Source organism: Oryx dammah, unplaced genomic scaffold (assembly GCF_014754425.2).
Source record: "Oryx dammah isolate SB20612 unplaced genomic scaffold, SCBI_Odam_1.1 HiC_scaffold_6, whole genome shotgun sequence".
Taxonomy (NCBI): Eukaryota; Metazoa; Chordata; class Mammalia; order Artiodactyla; family Bovidae; genus Oryx; species Oryx dammah.
The window spans coordinates 6,536,175-6,555,258 of NW_024070190.1; the positions used below are offsets into that span (position 1 = coordinate 6,536,175).

Genomic DNA, 19,084 nt, shown 5'->3' on the forward strand with positions numbered 1-19,084 from the left:
CAATCCCCTAAATGGAAGCCTCTCACCTTCTCTACCACATTGTGCTTAAAGTATATGTGTGCACGCTAAGTCGCTTCAGTCTTGTCCGACTCTTTGTGGCCTCATGGACTTGTACCCTGCCAGGCTCCTCTGTCCATGGGATTCTCCAGGCAAGAATACTGGAGTGGGTTTGCCATGCCCTTCTCCAGGGGATCTTCCTGACCCAGAGATGGAACCCAGGTCTCCGGCATTGGCAGGCGGGTTCTTTACCACTAGCGCTGCCTGGGAAGCCTTAAAGTACAGTACCCCAAACCAATCTCGCTCCTCTTCAGAAAGAGGACTCAAACTCTGCACTGAAACTCCACCCACACGTCTCACAAGTGCGCAGTGTGTGCTTCTACCATTCTGCACAAATAACCTGCAGCTTGGGGCCATCTGCTCGCTCCGAGATTATTTTAGCTGCAACACAGATCTAGACATCTATAAACAGCCATCCAGAACAACAGAATTGTGTTGTTTGTGATATTTTAAATCCATTGTATTTATAAGCTCATACTGGAAAGAAGCATTGAAATAAGTATTTTGTTAAAACCAAATCCTTGTTGTTTAATGGGGAGAGAGTCTCAGTTTGGGAAGATGAAGACGTTCTGGAAATGGATGGTGGTGATGACACTGTGAATGTACTTTACTGCCTCTGAACTGTGCACTTAGAAATGATTAAAGTAGTCAACTGTACCTACACGTTACCACAATAAAAATCCTCTGGGTATTATGAGTAAGTGTCTAATTTATCACCGTTGAACGTTTAGATTTTTATGCATTTGATTTCTCACAACAGGGAAATTCTTCACCAGTGCCCTGCCCACCTTCCTCCCACCCTACATTTGTGCTGTTGGTTTGATTGGTGGTGATTATGACTGTTGTGGTTTGAATCCAGTCTAACGCCTTGCACGAGCCTCTTACGGATTTCATCTTGCCCTCAGTTGTTGTTGTTGTTTTTTGGTAGAATCTGTCTATTTGAGCTGCACCATGTGGGATTTTAGTTCCCCGATCAGGGATGGAATCCGAGTCCCCAGCACTGGGAGGGTGAAGGCTTAACCACTGACCCACCAGGGAAGTCCCTGCCATCAGTTTTAACTTAGCATGATTGTTTTCTTCTTTCCTCCAGAGTGTTAATTCAAGGTTTGAGCACTATTGGGATTTTAGAGGTGGATTTGTCTATAGTTGGATATTCAGAGTTTAGCCAGGAAAATCTCAGGAGCATTTGCAACTAAACCCGGTAAACTACTATAGACGCTTCTATTTCTTTGCTCTAACGGCTTCTCTGTGTGGCTCTTTTCTTCAGTGCACATAAACTTCCACATGGAAGGATGGGTCTGTTCACTTTTGTGTGTCTGGCACTTTGTCCAGGGCTGGAGACAAAGAAATGATACTTTTCAAATTAGGGAATGCTGATTCATTCTCATTCTTTTTTTCCTTCTCTTTGTTTGGCCATACCATGCAGCATGTGGAATCTTAATTCCCCAACCAGGGACTGAACCCATGTCCCCTGCAGTGGAAGCACAGAGTCTTAACCCACCAGACAGCCCGGGAATTCCCCTCTCAGTCATTTACATTTTGAGCTTTTGCAAACATGGATGCCATATTATATTTCATTACCTTTGTTCATTTGTTTACAAATTTCTAGAAAACATTATAAAAAAGAAAGTGTGTCCTACTGAGATGTAAAATGGGCTCTTTCCAACCCCCTAATATCCTTGGTCACTTCTGCCTACATTTCTTTCCCTTACTGCTCCATTAAAAAAAAAAAAAAAAAAAACCACTTCATCATTTTACGTGTTTTCTAACCTGAATACCATTCATTTTTATCTTTGCAAATTTCACCCTTTAATAAAATCATATTACATTTATATAAAAACCCTTAAAAATTTTAAGTACTGTTTGACGAAAGCCCCAGAAAGTAGCAAGGAGAAGCGTGTCTGTTTTCTAATTTTCTCAGGAGACGTATGAGCTGGAACAAGGCAAGTACTGTGATTCCACTTGATGGGTGAGGATGTAGACACCACCCAGTGAAGTGACTCCCAAGGTCACCCAGCTCTTCAGCAGCAAAAGCAAGGAGCTGACACCTCTCTGCCACACGGCATGCTGCCAAAGCAAGGATCCAGCGCACACTGACCTGGTCTGACACATTGTACCAGTCGTAATCAAAGGAATGGACATTCTTGCTCTGAGAGAACGACAAGATGAACAGGTTGTAGCAGGCTCGAGAGGTGTAGAGCAGGATGACGGTCACGCCGATGGCAGTCACCTGACACACGGAGGAGCCCTGGAAAGTAGCGACCGTGAGCGGGGTCCCAGATCCGGGCCCAAGACCACAGTCCCCTCCCCAGCATGGCCTCTGTTCAGAACTGCTAAACCCTCCCAGCTTCTCTTCCACTCTCAGACTCTCAACCCCACTGCAAGCCTCCCCTCACTCCACACCCACCCTAAAACTTCCAATTCTCTTTACAGAGATGCTTCAAAACCTGAAAACATGAACTATTTGCCTAAGACCTTCGCTTGGAAGAGCAAGACAGTCAGATGACTTATTTGGTTAAATCTCTAAGTGCCACTGCTCAGCTCCAAGGATGCTCTGAGCTTATGAGCCCAGGGCCTGCCTCCTGGCTTGGAGACAACAAAACCACCTCAGAGGGATGGCAGCCTGGGGACAGTGGAGCTGTGGACAGTGGCTCTGGGTGGGGAGCATGTCTTCAAGACCCAACTGTCCTAGGCTGGGGTCCCAGTGTGATTCAGAGCTTGGGACTGTGTGAAAGTTGGTCATCTGTGCCCCCACTAATGAAGCTATCAATGTCCAAGGTTAGCTAAATGACCTCTAACTGCAAACAGCTGTCACAGTTGTCATTTAGTCTCTAAGTCATGTCCCACTCTTTCGCAACCCCGTGGACTGTAGTCCACCAGGCTCCTTTGTCCATGGGATTTCTCAGGCACGAATGCTGGAGTGGGTTGCTGTTTCCTTCTCCAGAGGATCTTCCTGACCCAGGGATCAAACCTGTGTCTCCCACACCGGCAGGTGGATTCTTTACCACTGAGCCACCAGGAGAGCCCTGGTATTAAAAACAGGTAACCAAAACACTGAAATTCATTTTTGAAGTCACCAACTAAATCTAAGCTATTATTTTATTTTGCCAATGGCAGTCTATCAGATTGTTTGCCCAGAGGTGATCTAAATCTGACAATCTGACAGTCTAAAATGTGACCGCTCCTATGAAACCCACAATTCTGTTTTGTTTTGGCCGCACTACAAGGCATGTGGCATCTTAGCTCCGTGACCAGGAACTGAACTCGAGCCCTCTGCACTGGGAGCATGGAGTCTTAACCACTGGACCACCAGGGACGTCCCCGTAATTCTGTTTTCAAAAAGCCTTGAATAGACCTTATACAGGAGACACTGTAAATAATAAAGCTAAGGCAAAGTCAAGTATAAAATTTGTCAACATTTATCAATGAGAAAAGGACCCAGCCACACTAACTTTTCAGATTTTGCAAGAGCTCAGGCAAATCACAGGATACGTAGAAGGCTTTGTAATTTTGAAGTTGGAGGCACAGATTTTAATCTACTGATAGCTGCTGAAGACCAGGTATCTTAAGAAGCAGAGTGCTCAGGTCTTCAGACCAGCAACATTACAACCACATGGGTTCCCTGGCAAGGGTTAGGGCGCCACAGAATTTCAGAAGCAGAGGGGCTATGAAATCACTCAACTACCTTACATGTGAGAAAACCAAGGCTCAGTGGGCAACGTGCTGGTGGGCCAGGGTCCTGTGGCCAGTGGGAGCCCAGAGCATCCACTATGACTTCCGCACATCACCAGGCTCCTTAATGAGGGGGAACTGGGGACCAGGCTGGTGAGGGGCACTTCAGAACCACCACACCAGGGAGCACATCTGCCCCTCTCTGTAACTCTGGGGGAAGGAAAGGAGAAAACAGGGACTCCAGGGCTTGGGGCACAGCAGGGAAACCAGAGAATGTGCAGGGGCTGCCCTCTCGGGGTGTGGCCAGGCCCCTCTAGGGGACTGTTCTATCGTCTCTGCACATGCCCTGCCTGACCACTGCCTGCTTCTCCTACACCCATTCACACGACTGACCTTCCTATGGACTTGCCCCCAGGCCCAGCTGGTGACTCTTCTTATCAAAGTGGTGGTGAGTGTCATGCCCCTCTGCTGGTTTCCCTGGTAACTAACAAGCCCATGCGTGCTCAGTCGCTTCAGTCGTGTCTGACTCTTCGTGACCCCATGGACGGTAGCCCACCAGGCTCCTCTGTCCATAGGATACTACAAACAAGAATACTGGAGTGGGTTGCCATGCCCTCCTCCAGGGGATCTTCCCAATCCAGGGATCAAACCAGCGTCCCAAGCATCTCCTGCATTGCAGACAGATTCTTTACCACTGAGCCACTGATCACACCTGACGTCAGTTCCCTCTGCAACTGGTCGTCTTCCTTCTCGACCCCCGACACTGGAACGAAGGCCGCTACCATGTCCTGCTGCCGTCCACTGCACATGCGGAATGTTGCTCCATGACCGTGCTTCAGACATGTAAGGTCCCCGATCCATTAAGCCATCGCTGACTCCAGGCTCTTTCTTCAGTACTGAAACTGGGCATGCCCTGGCCTTGTAGTCCTACGGAGTGCAGCCCAACACACGGTCTGACTCCATCTCTGAACTGTCACCTTGAGAGGCCTGCCGTCCTGAACCCCAGGAGCAGCTCCCCCTGTTAAGGGGGACCCTCATAGGGGCACGGTCAAGGCAGGGGCGCGCCTGGATCTGAGTGTCTCTGTACTACGACCTGGTGGTAAAGAGGACAGACCCCAGAGCCCAGAGCCAGGCTGCTGCGGCCACACCGTGGCTCTGCATCTCCCAGTTGTGAACTCGGGCTGAGCCTCTTACGTCCGGTGCCTCCATTTCCCTAGGTAGGTGACACCTACTCCCCCTGAATTTTGAAGGTTACAGTCCTACCTACATGCAGAGTGCTTATAAAAGGGCTATGAACAAAGGGAATACAAGCTGTGTGTTTCTAACAATATTAGTGCCACAGTCAATGCCACAGGTCCTCTAAGCTCTCACTTAAACCTCTATCCAGAAACAGAGATTTACCTCTCTGCACACCCCAGTAAACCTCGAGCCACCCGGAGTCAATTCTTCTCACAAAGTTCAATGAACTACACGGCTCTGTGTCTTGGCAACACCACCACAGCTAATCATTTGCAAGAGGTCAGGTGGGAGAGGCACTGGTTGATTTCTGTTTTCTGTTGCAAACCAGGGAACTCTTTTTGGTGGAGGTGAGCCTCACTGCACAGTATGTGGGATCTTAGTTCCCCAACACGGGATAAAAACCTGTGCCCCCTGCATTAGGAGTGCCAAATCATAACCAATGGACTACCGGGGAAATCCCAGAAAGCTCTTTCGAGAATAGGTCTAATGGCAGGACCTCAACCACGTGTCTGCCTTACCTTAGACTCCAAGTAAATGTTGGCCAAGGACATCTTGGAGATTTTGTAGAGGCAGATGGACAGGGAGACGGCGCAGAGCACGAAGAGCGTGTCGTTGATGGCCACGCGCACGGACACGATCACTTTCCTCTCCCAGGTGCCCGTCTTGACCAGCACCGCACAGGTTAGATTCACCAACAGGAAAACGAGGCTGATGAAGAGCGAGGCCAGGTAGAGGGGCAACCTGGGAAGGAAGAGAGAGAGGCTGAAGGCAGCCTTCCCCACAAGCTTCCGGTACATTCTGGATCAATCCGCAAGGAAACTGTGGCTTTTTGAGGGTTTTTTGTTTGTTGTTTGGTTAAATGCTAGAAGCAGAACATGTCAAAGTTAACACTTAAGAGCTCGGAATTTGGGGTTGGTAGATGCAAACTATTATATTTAGAATGGACAAACAAGGTCCCACTGCACAGCACAGGGGACTCTAGCGAATATCATATGATAAATCATAATGGAAAAGAATATAAAAAAAGAATGTATACATGTGTATAACTGAGCCACTCGGCTGTAGCCTGGAGACTGGCACACACTGTAAACCAACATTTATACCGCGATGAAAAAACGGTTCAGACTTTGGAGGGTCCCCAGATTTAAATCAACTACAAACAGTGCCTCAGGGAGGTCCTTTACCTGAGTCCTGCTTCCCAGTTCCCCGGGAGGCTACGAGGATCAGGGGGGCTGTGTGGACGTGGGCTGATGCACGCGCTGCTCACAAGGATGGTAGAGCAGAGCCGGGCTCCGAGGCAGGACTGGGATTCGGGGAGAGCACCAGCCATTCTGCACACTGAGAGCCTGGGCAAGGTGGCCCTGGGTGAGCCCTAGTGTCACCAGAAAACAGCCTAAATAACACGGACCTTGCAGGCTCTTCCTGAGGATTAGGTGAAATAATGTTTCAAAAGGGTTTTACCCCTCAAAAGCCATCAAGTCTGGGCAGCACCCCCTTTGCATGGGAACACTCACTAGTAGCACAGCTATCCCCAAGCTTTTGGGCAACAGGGACCAATTTTGTGGAAGACAATTCTTCCATGGACCAGGGTCGGGGATGGTTTTGGGATGATTCAAGCGCATTTTATTTATTGTGCACTTTATTTCTATTATTATTACATCAGTTCCACCTCAGATCATCAGGCTTTATTAGATCCTGGAGGCTGGGAACCCCTGCACTAGCCTCGGGACAGTGGTGGTGGCCATTTTTTACTTGCAGTTTCTCAGAGCTGCATGCTGCCTACGTGACCTGTGCAGGGTCTAGAGAGACACTTCTCACATTTACCAACATGGAGATCAGTTCAAGTTTCTCTCTAGGACTGTCCATATTGTGTTTACTTCAGGTAAGTATCACTCAAGCAGCAAATATTGGTTTGGCTCAAGAACAGACCATTCAGGTACTGATGAACCTATCTGCAGGGCAGGAATACAGACGCAGACATAAAGAACAGATTTGTGGACACAGCAGGGGATGGGAGAGGGTGGGAGGAATTGAGAGAATAGCATTAAAATGTATATATTAACATATGTAAAACAGATAGCTAGTGGGAAGTTGCTACATAGCACAGGGAGCTCCACCCAGTTCTCTGTGATAACTTAGAGGTGTGAGATGGGATGGGGAGATGGGAGGGAGGTTCAAGAGGGAAGGGACATATGTATACTTATGGCTGATGCACATGTTGTATGGCAGAAACCAACACAACATTGTAAAGCAATCATCATTTAAAAATTAAAAAATAATTTTCTTAAGCCATATCCTACACTATTTTTTTAAATTTAACAAAAAAGACCATTTAAGTTGAATATGTCTGCATCTGCCCAAAGGGCTGCTGAGGCAAGGGGAGAGAATGGACATAGGGCATTAGCACAACATGTAACTCATGGTAAATTAGCCACAAAACCTTAAATTATGAAGGTTTTCATTAGTTCTCTACACGTTCCCATAGTGACGGAGGGAATCAGGGGCTTAGACAGACACAGAGGAAGGACCAACTGGGAGTCAGCAGAGATCTGCAATCTGCTTCCTCAAAAACCCTATTTCTTATTGTTCTATTATTATCTGCTGTGCTTTTGTGAAGAACACAATTTGGAAACATCTGGAACCTCTGGAATCAGCCCTACTGTTCTTGACCCCTTGCTGGTGTGTATGCACACATTCTATCCATGTGACAGCAATGAAGCTCCAGAAAAAAGCTTAATATGGACATTCAGCTTTTCCAAAGGACTCCTCCTGGGCATTGTTTTAAATACTATGCTCGGTCCTGTCCGACTCTCTGTGACCCCGTGGACTGTAGCTTGCCAGGCTCCTCTGACCATGGGATTCGTCAGGCAAGAATCTGGAATGGGTTGCCATGCCCTCCGGCAGGGGATCTTCTGGACCCAGGAATTGAACCTGTGTCTCCTATGAGGCGTCTCCTGCACTGGCAGGTGGGTTCTTTACCACTAGCGCCACCTGGGAAGCCCCAAAAGTCTTTACTGAATTTGTTACAATATTGCTTCTGCATTATGTTTGGTTTTTTGATCACAAGGCTTGTGGGATCTCAGCTCCCTGACCAGGGATTGAACCCGCACCACCTGAATCGGAAGGTAAAGTCTTAACCACTAAGGTGGGTATAAATTCTTACTCCTCTTTCTTCACTGTGAAAATCCTATGGGACAGTGAGAGGGCACTGGGAACAGAGGAAGCAAAAGACAAGCAGGCCCCGCTCACCACCCGGACGGTGCAGCACCCACCCTGCTGGAGCGTGGCCCCAGCCACCCACTCCGCTTCTGCTCCCCTCCGGGCCTCAACTGCTCTGCCTGCATCTGCTGGGTGTGGCCCAGAGAGCAAGGGTCACAGATGCGACACCAGGCAAGTCCTCGGCCACTCAGGGCTGCTGTGCCCCCACATTTGAATGCAGAGTTGACCCCTCCTCTCCAGCCTCCAAGAGCTGCCGTGAGAACTCAAGGGACCCTGTGCTTCTCCTCCGATGTTACCCAGGGAAGAGTGAGGCCTCATCCTCACCCTCAAGAGCAACTTCTAGAAAAAGGTGTCCCTTCCTGCCTCATCACCTCCTTTGCAGGTACCCCCTGCTGGCCCCGCCTCCTCCCACTGTCTTCTCCCTGACCTCAAAGGTGTGACCCCCGCTCCATCCTTCCCCCATCTGAGCCTGTCTCTGGAGGCCCTTGGTCCCTCTTCCTCCTCTTCGTCCCCCAGAGTGACGGTGTCCGTGTCTCTCTGCCCTGCATCCTCTTCTTCGGGAAATACATTCCTTCCTCCAGCCTCTGTCATAGCTCTTGTTCAACCAAGTTCCAAAGCTCTTGTCTCAAACCACTGCCTCTGCCCAAATCAACTCACACTCCAAACAGCCTCTTTTGAGGCCCACATCCAAGCTCAATTCTTAATGTTCCCCCTCCTACCCCTCTCCAAGTTTTCCTAATACAATCATAACTTGGCATCTGCAAGGGACACCTTTCAGGCCCCCACAGCCAACACTGAAACCCAAAGATACTCAAGTCCCTGACAGAGAGCGCTGCAGTACATGTCATCTAAGGCATATCGGGCCCCCCACCCTCTGTATCCACAGGTGTGGAATCCTTGGATTCCACAACGGAGGGCTGACTGTAAAGCATTGTTACTTTAAACTGACCTTCTTAGAATCAACAGTCTGGCAGAAACGTGAACTGAACTTCTCAAAAAGCAGTGAAGGGACAGACAAAGAGGACAGATTTGTGGTTGCTAAGAGGAAGGGAAGGATTGGGAGTCTGGGATTAGCAGACCCAACCTAGTATATACAGGATGGATAAACACCAAGGTCTTACTGCACAGCACAGGGAATTCTATTCAATATCTTGCGATAAAGCATAGAAAAGGACATGAAAAAGAAGTCATTCTGCTGTACAGCAGAAATTAACACAACATTATAAATCAACTATACTTCGATAATTTTTTCTTTAAGTAGTGAAGGGAGACAACAAGATCAGATGAAAAAAACACAGCACACAAGTCTCATCACTTGTATCTTGGCCTAAGTACACTGTCACCTAACTTCCTGAACTTCAGCTTCCTGGGATGCAAAGGGGGATCAGAATATACACTTTCAGAACTTTAAATAAACAGTCTTTGTGAATTTAAGATGGTACCTGTTTAAATGGTGGCTCAGGCAGTAAAGAATCTGCCTGTAATGCAGGAGACCTGGGTTCGATCCCTGGGTTGCGAAGATCCCCTAGAGAAGGGAATGGCAACCCACTCCAGTATTCTTGCCTGGAGAATTCCATGGGCAGAGGAGCCTGGTGGGCTACAGTCTATGGAGTTGCAGAGTCAGACACGACTGAGTGACTAACACTTTCCCTTTCAACGTGTTTAAATAAAATATAATAGGAGTATAGTTTTACATATTTGTAAAGTAATAAAATAATTAAAATTTCACTTTGACTCCAGAAGGTAAGAGGCCAAAGTCTCCTTCCCAGAAATGTGTGCCTGGACAGTCGAGCTCTCCCGGGTAGGAAACTGAGACACCTTGACTCATGTGGCGACTGTCTCATGGCTTCTTGACACCTTGTCTCCCTTCCCGTTCTGGCCGAGGCTGACCATTCAAGCCACAGGGGAAGTCAACAGGTTTATTTGAAAACCTGGGGCAAGTAACAGATCCTGCCCACGGGAAAAATATGCAAGTCCACCTCCTGCAGTAAATTCAGCCTATGATTTCAGGCCTCCTCTGGTCCAGATTATGAGCCTCTCTTACTCAGCCCTGCCCAGATCTCAGCTGCACCTGCCCCCCGGGGTTGGGGGGGGGGGCCACCTGGCCACACAGACATCTTCAGGGAGCCCCTCTTCCTTCTGCTGAGGCCCAGTCCATCCCAAGTGCCTCCAAAAGGTTTAAACGCCATGTGCACGGCTTACTTCCCTTTCTGCTCTCTGGTAGGAAACACACCAGACTCTCATTTCTTTTTTCATTTTCGGCAGTTCCACGTGGCATGTTGGATCTTAGTCCCCCAACAGGGATTGAACCCGAGTCCCTTCCATTGGAAGCACCAAGCCTTAATCACCGGACCACCGGGGAAGTCCCTACTAGACTTTTGTTTCTAATCAAGGCCAATATGCTGCAAGGCCTGGTAAGTGGTGACCCAGTGAGCAGTGAACTTGACCCCTGACAAGCAGGCAGGTCACAGAGGAGTGATGTGTGAAAATCCTGGCTGGAAAAATGGTTACCCGCAGCCAAAAAGAGAATTGCCTCAGGGGGTACTTACCGGTATTTGAGTAATTCTGGAGAATATTTTGACTTGGCTTTAAAAATCACCTGAAATGACAAAACAAAAACAAAAACAAAAAAATACAGCAAGTTGGGGCCACAACATACTTGTACTGACAAACTAATGTCATTGCTTGGAACTTCTCTTTCCCTTCATGCCCAGGTCACTGTCTCTAAAACTGAAATGTCTACTTAAACATTTTCTAGGTTGTGCCTAAATTTTTTTTAAAAATTGTAATTAATTTATTTTTATTGAAGGACAATTGCTCTACAATACTGTGTTGGTCTCTGCCAAACATCACCAACAGTCGCCCATAGGTGTACTTACGTCTCCCCAACTTGAACCGCCCCTCGCCCTCCCCATCCCACTCCTCTAGGTTGCTACAGAGCCCAGGTTTGAGTTCCCTGAGTCACACAGCACTGTGTCGCTCACACTGTGATGCGTGTGGGATCCTAGTTCCCCTACCAGGGGAATCTGTACCCTCTGCAGTGGAAGCATGGAGTCTTAATCACTGGACCACCAGAGAAGTCCTCAGTCAGTTCAGTCGCTCAGTCGTGTCCAACTCTTTGTGACCCCATGGACGGCAGCACACCAGGCTTCCCTGTCCATCACCAACTCCTGGAGCTTGCTCAAACTCATGTCCATCGAGTCGGTGATGCCATCCAGCCATCTCATCCTGTGTCATCCCCTTCTCCTCCTGCCTTCAATCTTTCCCAGCACCAGGGTCTTTTCCAATGAGTCAGCTCTTCGCATCAGGTGGCCCAAGTATTGGAGTTTCAGCTTCAGCATCAGTCCCTCCAATGAATATTCAGGGCTGATTTCTTTAGGATTGACTGGTTTGATGTCCTTGCTGTCCAAGGGACTCTCAAGAGTCTTCTCCAACACCACAGTTGAAAAGCATCAATTCTTTGGCACTCAGCTTTCTTTACTGTCCAACTCTCACATCCATACATGACTACTAGAAAGACCACAGCTTTGACTAGACAGACCTTTGTCAGCAAGTAATGTCTCTGCTTTTTAATATGCTGTCTAGGTTGGTCATAGCTTTTCTTCCAAGGAGCAAGCATCCTTTAATTTCATGACTGCCATCACCATCTGCAGTGATTTTGGAGCCCAAGAAAATAAAGTCTGTCACTGTTTCCATTGTTTCCCCATCTATTTGCCATGAAGTGATGGGACCGAATGCCAAGGTCTTAGTTTTTTTAATCTTGCACTGTTAAGAAAGTTCTAGGCCCCACAACAGATTTCCCAACCTGGGGATCTGGCAAAGGGACTAAGATCCCCCAGGGAAGTCCTTAAGCTGTGCCTAAATTTTAATTTTAATTTAAATTTTAAAAGCAAAAGTATTTAAAAATGGTTAAATGGCTTTTAAAAAAAAGTATTACTGGTCTACCACTGCCTAGTACCATCTCTTATTTTAAGATTTGCATTTGAGCTCATACTTCCCCCAGAGATAAACAACTCACTCTCACACTTTATCAGGATTTTCATTGGTACCAAAAGAATATGGTTTGAATATATGTGTCCATCAACTCAGGCCTTAAACTTGGCAGCCCACTGGACTATAGCAGTGTCAAACTCAATCGTTATCTATGGATAAAACATTGCTTGTGGGAATTTCTCCAGATTTTCACAGCCTGCACAATTGTTAATGTGCTCCACCCAGGGGGCAGAAGCTGGCCTGGGAGAGCCTGTGCCAGGCGAGGAAGTGAAGGGAAGACAATGCAGGTGTCAGCCCAGCCTCCAGCTCCACCAGACACATGGCTCTTCCCACGGTGTATGCAAGGGAGCCTGAGGAGGTCACCAGCTGGGGTCCGGCTGGGGGTGAGGAAGGGCAGGAGGACACCCGCTCATACATTTGCTCTCCTGACCCCTGGTGTTTGGGGGGATGGGGGCAGAACAGAGAGGAGGCAAGGAAGGGCATGGGAAAGTGAGGGTATTCGTTCAGAGATGCTCGTGCTGTGGACGGAGGGGACCAGATGGTCTGCTCCCAGGCACCCCCTCTCCACGGAGCTCCTAACACAGGCCCTGGTCCCTACCTTGCCTCGTGCTGACGCTGAGGGCTGCCGTGACCCTCTGGGAACTCACTGGCCCCGCCCTCCTGGCCCCACCCCGCCTCACTAATCGGCTGGCTTTATGTGCCATCCCTCATCCTCAGTCCTTGGGGCCCCTGGTACTTCCCTAGAGATTTCCTCAGTGCCTCCACTTCCAAGCACCTATCTAAAGGGGAGAAATCATGCCTGAGTGGTAAGGAGTGAAGGACAAGGGGAGTGAGGGCATGGTCCTGGCAACAGGGGAGGAGGGGACAGGCAGCTCTAGGGTGCAGTGGTGGTGGCGGGGGTTGGTCACATGGCTTTGATACTGTTATCCTGTCTGAGAAGCAAGCAGTGAGAATCAGTTTGCTAGAGGGGTATGTGAACGTAATCTAGGGGAAGCCGTCAGTGGGTCCAAATGCCTGGTGGTGTGTCTGGGGGTGCAGCCAGATGTCACGAGGGGCAGCGAGCCTCCAGGTGACTCTAGGGGCCAATTCCCACAACCCATGTGCAACAGAAGCAGCCAATCCCCTTGGAATCTTCTTAGAGACACTCTTCTGAGGACCGTCAGTAGTAATTCTCCAACTTACATGTGTATAGGAACTGCCCAGAAAACTTGCTAAAGATGCACACCCCAGGGCCCCACCTTCAGAGATGCCAAGCCAGTGGGCCTGGACTGGGGCCCAGTGCCCACCTCGAGTAATTCAGATTTGCCTAGCCCAAGAACTGTGTGTGTGCGTTCATTTGCTCAGTCGTGTCCTACTCTTTGCGACCCCATGGACTATACCTTACCAGGGTCCTCTGACCATGGAATTTTCCAGGTAAGAATACTGGAGTGGGTTGCAATTTCCTTCTCCAGAGGATCTTCCCAACCCAGGGATGGAAACTGAGTCTCCTGCCTGCATTGGCAGGCAGATTCTTTATCACAGTGCCGCCTGGAAAGCCCAGCCCAAGGACTACCTCTTAGGAAATATTAAAGAGATTAAATTGCCTGACCTAATATTCTTTTCTCTGGAAGAAGCACAAGCTGGAATCAAGATTGCTGGGAGAAATATCAATAACCTCAGATATGCAGATGACACCATCCTTATGGTAGAAAGTGAAGAGGAACTAAAAAGCCTCTTGGTGAAAATGAAAGAGGAGAGTGAAAAAGTTGGCTTAAAGCTCAACATTCAGAAAACAAAGATCATGGCATCTGGTCCCATCACGTCACGGCAAATAGATGGGGAAACAGTGGAAACAGTGTCAGACTTTATTTTGGGGGCTCCAAAATCACTGCAGATGGTGACTGCAACCAGGAAACTAAAAGATGCTTGCTCCTTGGAAGGAAAGTTATGACCAACCTAGATAGCATATTCAAAAGCAGAGACATTACATTGCCAACAAAGGTCCGTCTAGTCAAGGCTATGGTTTTTCCAGTAGTCAAGTATGGATGTGAGAGTTGGACTGTGAAGAAGGCTGAGTGCTGAAGAATTGATGCTTTTGAACTGTGGTGTTGGAGAAGACTCTTGAGAGTCCCTTGGACTGCAAGGAGATCCAACCAGTCCATTCTGAAGGAGATCAGTCCTAGGTGTTCTTTGGAAGGAATGATGCTCAAGCTGAAACTCCAGTACTTTGGCCACCTCATGTGAAGAGTTAACTCATTGGAAAAGACTCTGATGCTGGGAGGGATTGGGGGCAGGAGGAGAAGGGGAAGACAGAGGATGAGATGGCTGGATGGCATCACTGACTCGATGGACGTGAGTCTGAGTGAACTCTGGGAGCTGGTGATGGAAAGGGAGGCCTGGCGTGCTGCAATTCATGGCATTGCAAAGAGTCGGACATGACTGAGTGACCGAACTGAACTGAACTGAATATTCTTTTCTTACTTTTAAAGGTAGCAAATATCAAAAAGGTTTCTTGTGTTTTGTAACTGGTGAACCCCCTACGGTTTATTGCTTAGAATGCCCTCTCCCCATCTGGCCAGCAGAAATCCTAGGCATCTTTATTTTTTTGCTGCACGATATGTGGGGTCTTAGCTCCCCAACCAAAGATCAAACCGAGCCCCCTGCAGCGGAAGCAGTCTTAACCACGGGCCCGCCAGGGAAGTCCTTCACCCAATATTCTTAAACAGCTTTGCGATCATGCATTTCAAACACTGAAATAGGTGATCACAGTAGTTAGGTGACAGCAAGAGTGCAGGTAGGGGTGCCAAGCAGAGATCAGGAGACGCTCCGAGTCCATGGGCAGGACCGCCTCCCCAGGTCTCAAACATACACTAACGCGCCACCAATCGAGAACTCTCATCTGCAGAATCCACATCTGGGGGAGAAGGGACTGCAGATATTCCCACAGACTTTCCAATAAGCAAATCCACACCTCACGTTTTGAAACACATTTCAGATTGTCACAGAAGAGCGTTCCAGACTTACAGAAGAATCATTTTGTTGCTGCAATGAGTTTTGTCTCTGTCCTAGATCCTTTTTGGGAGGAGGTCGGAAGTAGGAGTTCACATCGTAAATAAAGTGCCCGGTGATAACACAAAGAGATGACGTGAGTATACCGCCCTTACGTCAAACAGGCCCCTAGCTCAGCTTTCTCTGACAAGCTCCCGTGGGACTTTCTGCAAGTCACATCACCTCTGGTATTTCTCTTCAGTCCATAAAGAGAAATGTTATAAAAACAACCTCAATAAGGCATAGATTAGTAAGTGACTCCAAAGTTCTGTTACAAAATAAAATCTGGACCCATGCAACATATAACAATGTTCTCAGAAAAATGCTACTAGTACTTGTATAGAGTACATAATACTTGAGGATTTTGCTTTTAAATAATTGAGAGAATTCTTCACAGATATCAGAGTAAGATGAAACTCTAGCATTTTTAAACCTCTTTAAAAAGTGAAGTATATCTAATTTATAAATTTCCTGTTAGTTTCAGGTGTACAGCAAAGTGATTCAGTTACACACACACACACACACACACACACACACACGTCACTGTCTAGGTTTGTCACAGCTTTTCTTCCAAGGAGCAAGTATCTTTTAATTTCATGGCTGCAGTCACCATACACACACACACATATACATATTCTTTTCCGGATTCTTTTCCATTAAGGTATCACAAGATTGTGAACACAGTTCCCTGTGCTATACAGAAGGTCTTTATTGTTAACCTATTTTATACATAGCAGTTGTATCTGTTAATCCCTGTTAATGCCTAATTTATCCCCATCTCTTCAGTAACCATAAATTTGCTTTCTATGCCTGTGAGTCTATTCTGTTTTGTAAATAAGTGAAATTGTGCCTTTTTTTTTTTTAGATTCCACATATAAGTGATGTCATATGATATTGAAAGTACAGTATTTTTTAAAAGTGTTTGAACTTACCAAGGAAATACACAATATTTTAACACTTTTGGGGGGCTATCTCGTTGGCAGGTAACTCAGTTGACTCTGATACCAGGGCCATCGCTGGGCTCCTGAGAACCATCCACAGGTCTATGCTATGGACTCAGCTCTGTGCAAAGTGCAGTCGTGGATCAAAGAAAAATTTGAACCCTTCTGCCTTCAATAGGGTTATGGTCCTACTGGCAAGGCAAGACCTGGACAGGGCAAAGGACAAGAGGAGATGTAACCCAGAAAGCCTGTGGACTCAGGTGGTCAGAACACAGCAGGCTGATCTGCAGGTCAGAGGCTCAGCCTTGTGGTGGGCACATCGGCTCATTCTGTTCATCTCACAGAGATGGCTCCTGGTGCCACCAGGCTGGCACAAGGGCACATGTGTGGATCAGAGTCAACTCACAGCCCATCGGGTGCCCAGCTCACTGCCACCACTTGGCCAGAACTGAGTTTTGGGGGCAAAAGCAGCTAAGTCCTCCCAACCAAAAGCATAGCCCACTTGCACACCATCCTCCTCTATAAACAAAACAAAAGCCATTTGTTTACTTCCCACAGCTGGATAGGGCATGAACTAGAAGAGAATCAGACATGGGAGGACAGCCTGACCCCAGAGGCTCCTTCCTGGAACACAGTAAAGGTCAGGGTTCCCAGCCATGACCATCAGATATCTGGGCCAGGACTCGAACTTTATAAACCATCACATGCTTTGCCCCCACAATTTTCCTTTTAAGAAATGACTTTGAGGCTGGGCTTCTCAAGGTGCACCCACAGAACTGGGAAATCACAAGAGTGACTAAGAAAACAGGTCATGTTAGGAAACAAATTTAGAACCTGCTAGGCTACCCTGCTTTTCCCTGCAGGAATTCCCAGAGCCTTTAAAAGGCTTTGCTCTACATTGTCAGTCTTCAAGGGAAATGCACCGTATGCAGCAGTTTTCCAAAGCTATCTGGCCACTGAAGGTGTTCCTAGTGAGTGTTCCAGGAAACAGAGTTTGGGAAACACTGCCTTTAAGGCACTAAACATGGGTGGAATGTTCACTGCAGCCTTAATCATCATCATCACTATCGCCACAACAAACAGGAAACAATGATGACTTTAAATCACACTCAGCCTTCAACTCCATGGACACAGGCACCAATCAACCAAGGCACCGAGCACAAGGGGTCCCCCGCATTCTACCCCAAAGGGACCCAGAGCCTCACCTTGTAAAAAGATGGGGGAACCCCACGAAACTCATACCCTCTTAAAATCCACATCCCTGGCTGAAGGAGAAAAGTCATTACCAGGTAAGGGCACAATCTGATACACAATATTAATAAACTGTTTCACAGTCTTGAAGCTAAAATCAAGGGTGACAGATAATTACCTCAAAATAAAAGCCTCCACCATGATTTGTAACAGCTCTGTCCAGTCTTTGTAATTTGTGGCAATTACTGTTGACTCCTGAACAACAAAGGAATTAGGAGCACCCACCGTCCACACTGGTGGCTCAGAGGTTAAAGCATCTGCCTGGAATGAGGGAGACCCGGGTTCGATCCCTGGATCGGGAAGATCCCCTGGAGAAGGAAATGGCAACCCATTCCAGTACTCTGGCCTGGAGAATCCCATGGAGGGAGGAGCCTGGTAGGCTACAGTCCATGGGGTCGCAAAGAGTCAGACACGACTGAGCGACTTCACTTCACTTCACTGTCCACACAGGTGAAAATCTGAGTAGAATTCATCATGGGTCCTCAGTGTAAAGACAGCTTCTATGTATCTATGGATTCTATGGTGTAGTTCTATAGTATCTACTGCAGAAAAAAATCCACATCGAAGTGGACCGGTGCTGTTTAAGAAGCAAATGTTTATGTCTTGGGACTTGCCTGGTGGTCCTGTGATTAAGGCCATGCATTTCCATTGCAGGGGGCATGGGTTTGATCCCTGGTCAGGGAACTAAGATCTCTCATGCTGTGCAGCACAGCTAAAAAATTATATTATTAAAAACTTTAATTAAAAGTGTTTATGTCTTGAACTCAACTGGGCCTTTTCAAGCTGTACTTAAAAATTTAAAAACTGCCCTGTCCTTCAAGTTAACCCTTAAACCTAAGTTCCTTAAAGCTGTATTTAAATTCCTGGCATTTCAAACTCACACTGTATATATTTAACTTTTGCCCTCACTAAATAAAGTACATAAATGTCTGGACCACTTTTTTTTTTTTAATCCAAACTCTCCTACTCATCCCTCCCCCCTTCCTGTCTATGCTCCAGGGAACTTCATTAAAGATTGATTAGTGCTCAGAAGTAGAGCTAACCCTCCTGGACTGACTCCAGCTCTCTTATCAGGCTGTCCATCTCCTAGAGTCTGTGCTGGCTCCTGCTGACCTCAGCAGGAACTGGCTAGGAAGGGGACAGGGTTCCTGAGGGAGGGAGCAGACAAGGATGAACTATTCCTCCATATTTTACAGCTACTGCTACTGACAAGGTAAGCTCAGGCTCCTCCCTGTAAAACCAGACCCACCAAATTGGAGAGGGGGGTGTGACAGGGACCATCAGAAGGGCTGGGGGACAAGTGAGACCAGATAAAAATTCCAGTTCTCCCCACACTCAGATTAGTGGTATTTGTGGTAGATCAACTGACACTGAGCACCAAATCTGAGATTAACAATTAAGAAAAGACGGAAAGACTGGTCCCTGACCTCGGCAAACACAACCAGAGACAGACATGGTGTGAGGAGGTATGAGGAGATGTGAGAAGATGTGAGGAAGTGTGAGGTGATGTGAGGAAACCTGATGAAACGTGAGGAGGTGAGAGGAGACATGAGAAGTTGTAAGGAGATTTAAGGAGGTGAGAGGAGACCTGAAGAGGTACAAGGATGTGTGAGGACATGGGAAGAGGTAGGAGATGTGTGGAGGTGTAAGGTGTGAGGTGACGCGAGGTGCTGTGAGGAGACATG

The 19,084-nt window shown here is 47.5% G+C and overlaps 1 protein-coding gene across 1 annotated transcript in view; it reads right to left on the bottom strand.

Moving 5' to 3' along the window:
- LOC120865414 (integral membrane protein GPR137B) overlaps positions 1-10,915 on the bottom strand; it is a 29,914-nt gene extending 18,999 nt beyond the window's left edge. The window contains exons 1-3 of the mRNA XM_040242691.1: positions 10,737-10,915; positions 5,487-5,709; positions 2,156-2,305 (exon numbers count right to left, since the gene is read on the bottom strand). Coding sequence (XP_040098625.1) covers positions 2,156-2,305; positions 5,487-5,519 — 183 coding nt within the window. The 5' untranslated portion in view covers positions 5,520-5,709; positions 10,737-10,915. The remainder of the gene's footprint in view (positions 1-2,155; positions 2,306-5,486; positions 5,710-10,736) is intronic.
- Positions 10,916-19,084: the final 8,169 nt, after the last annotated feature.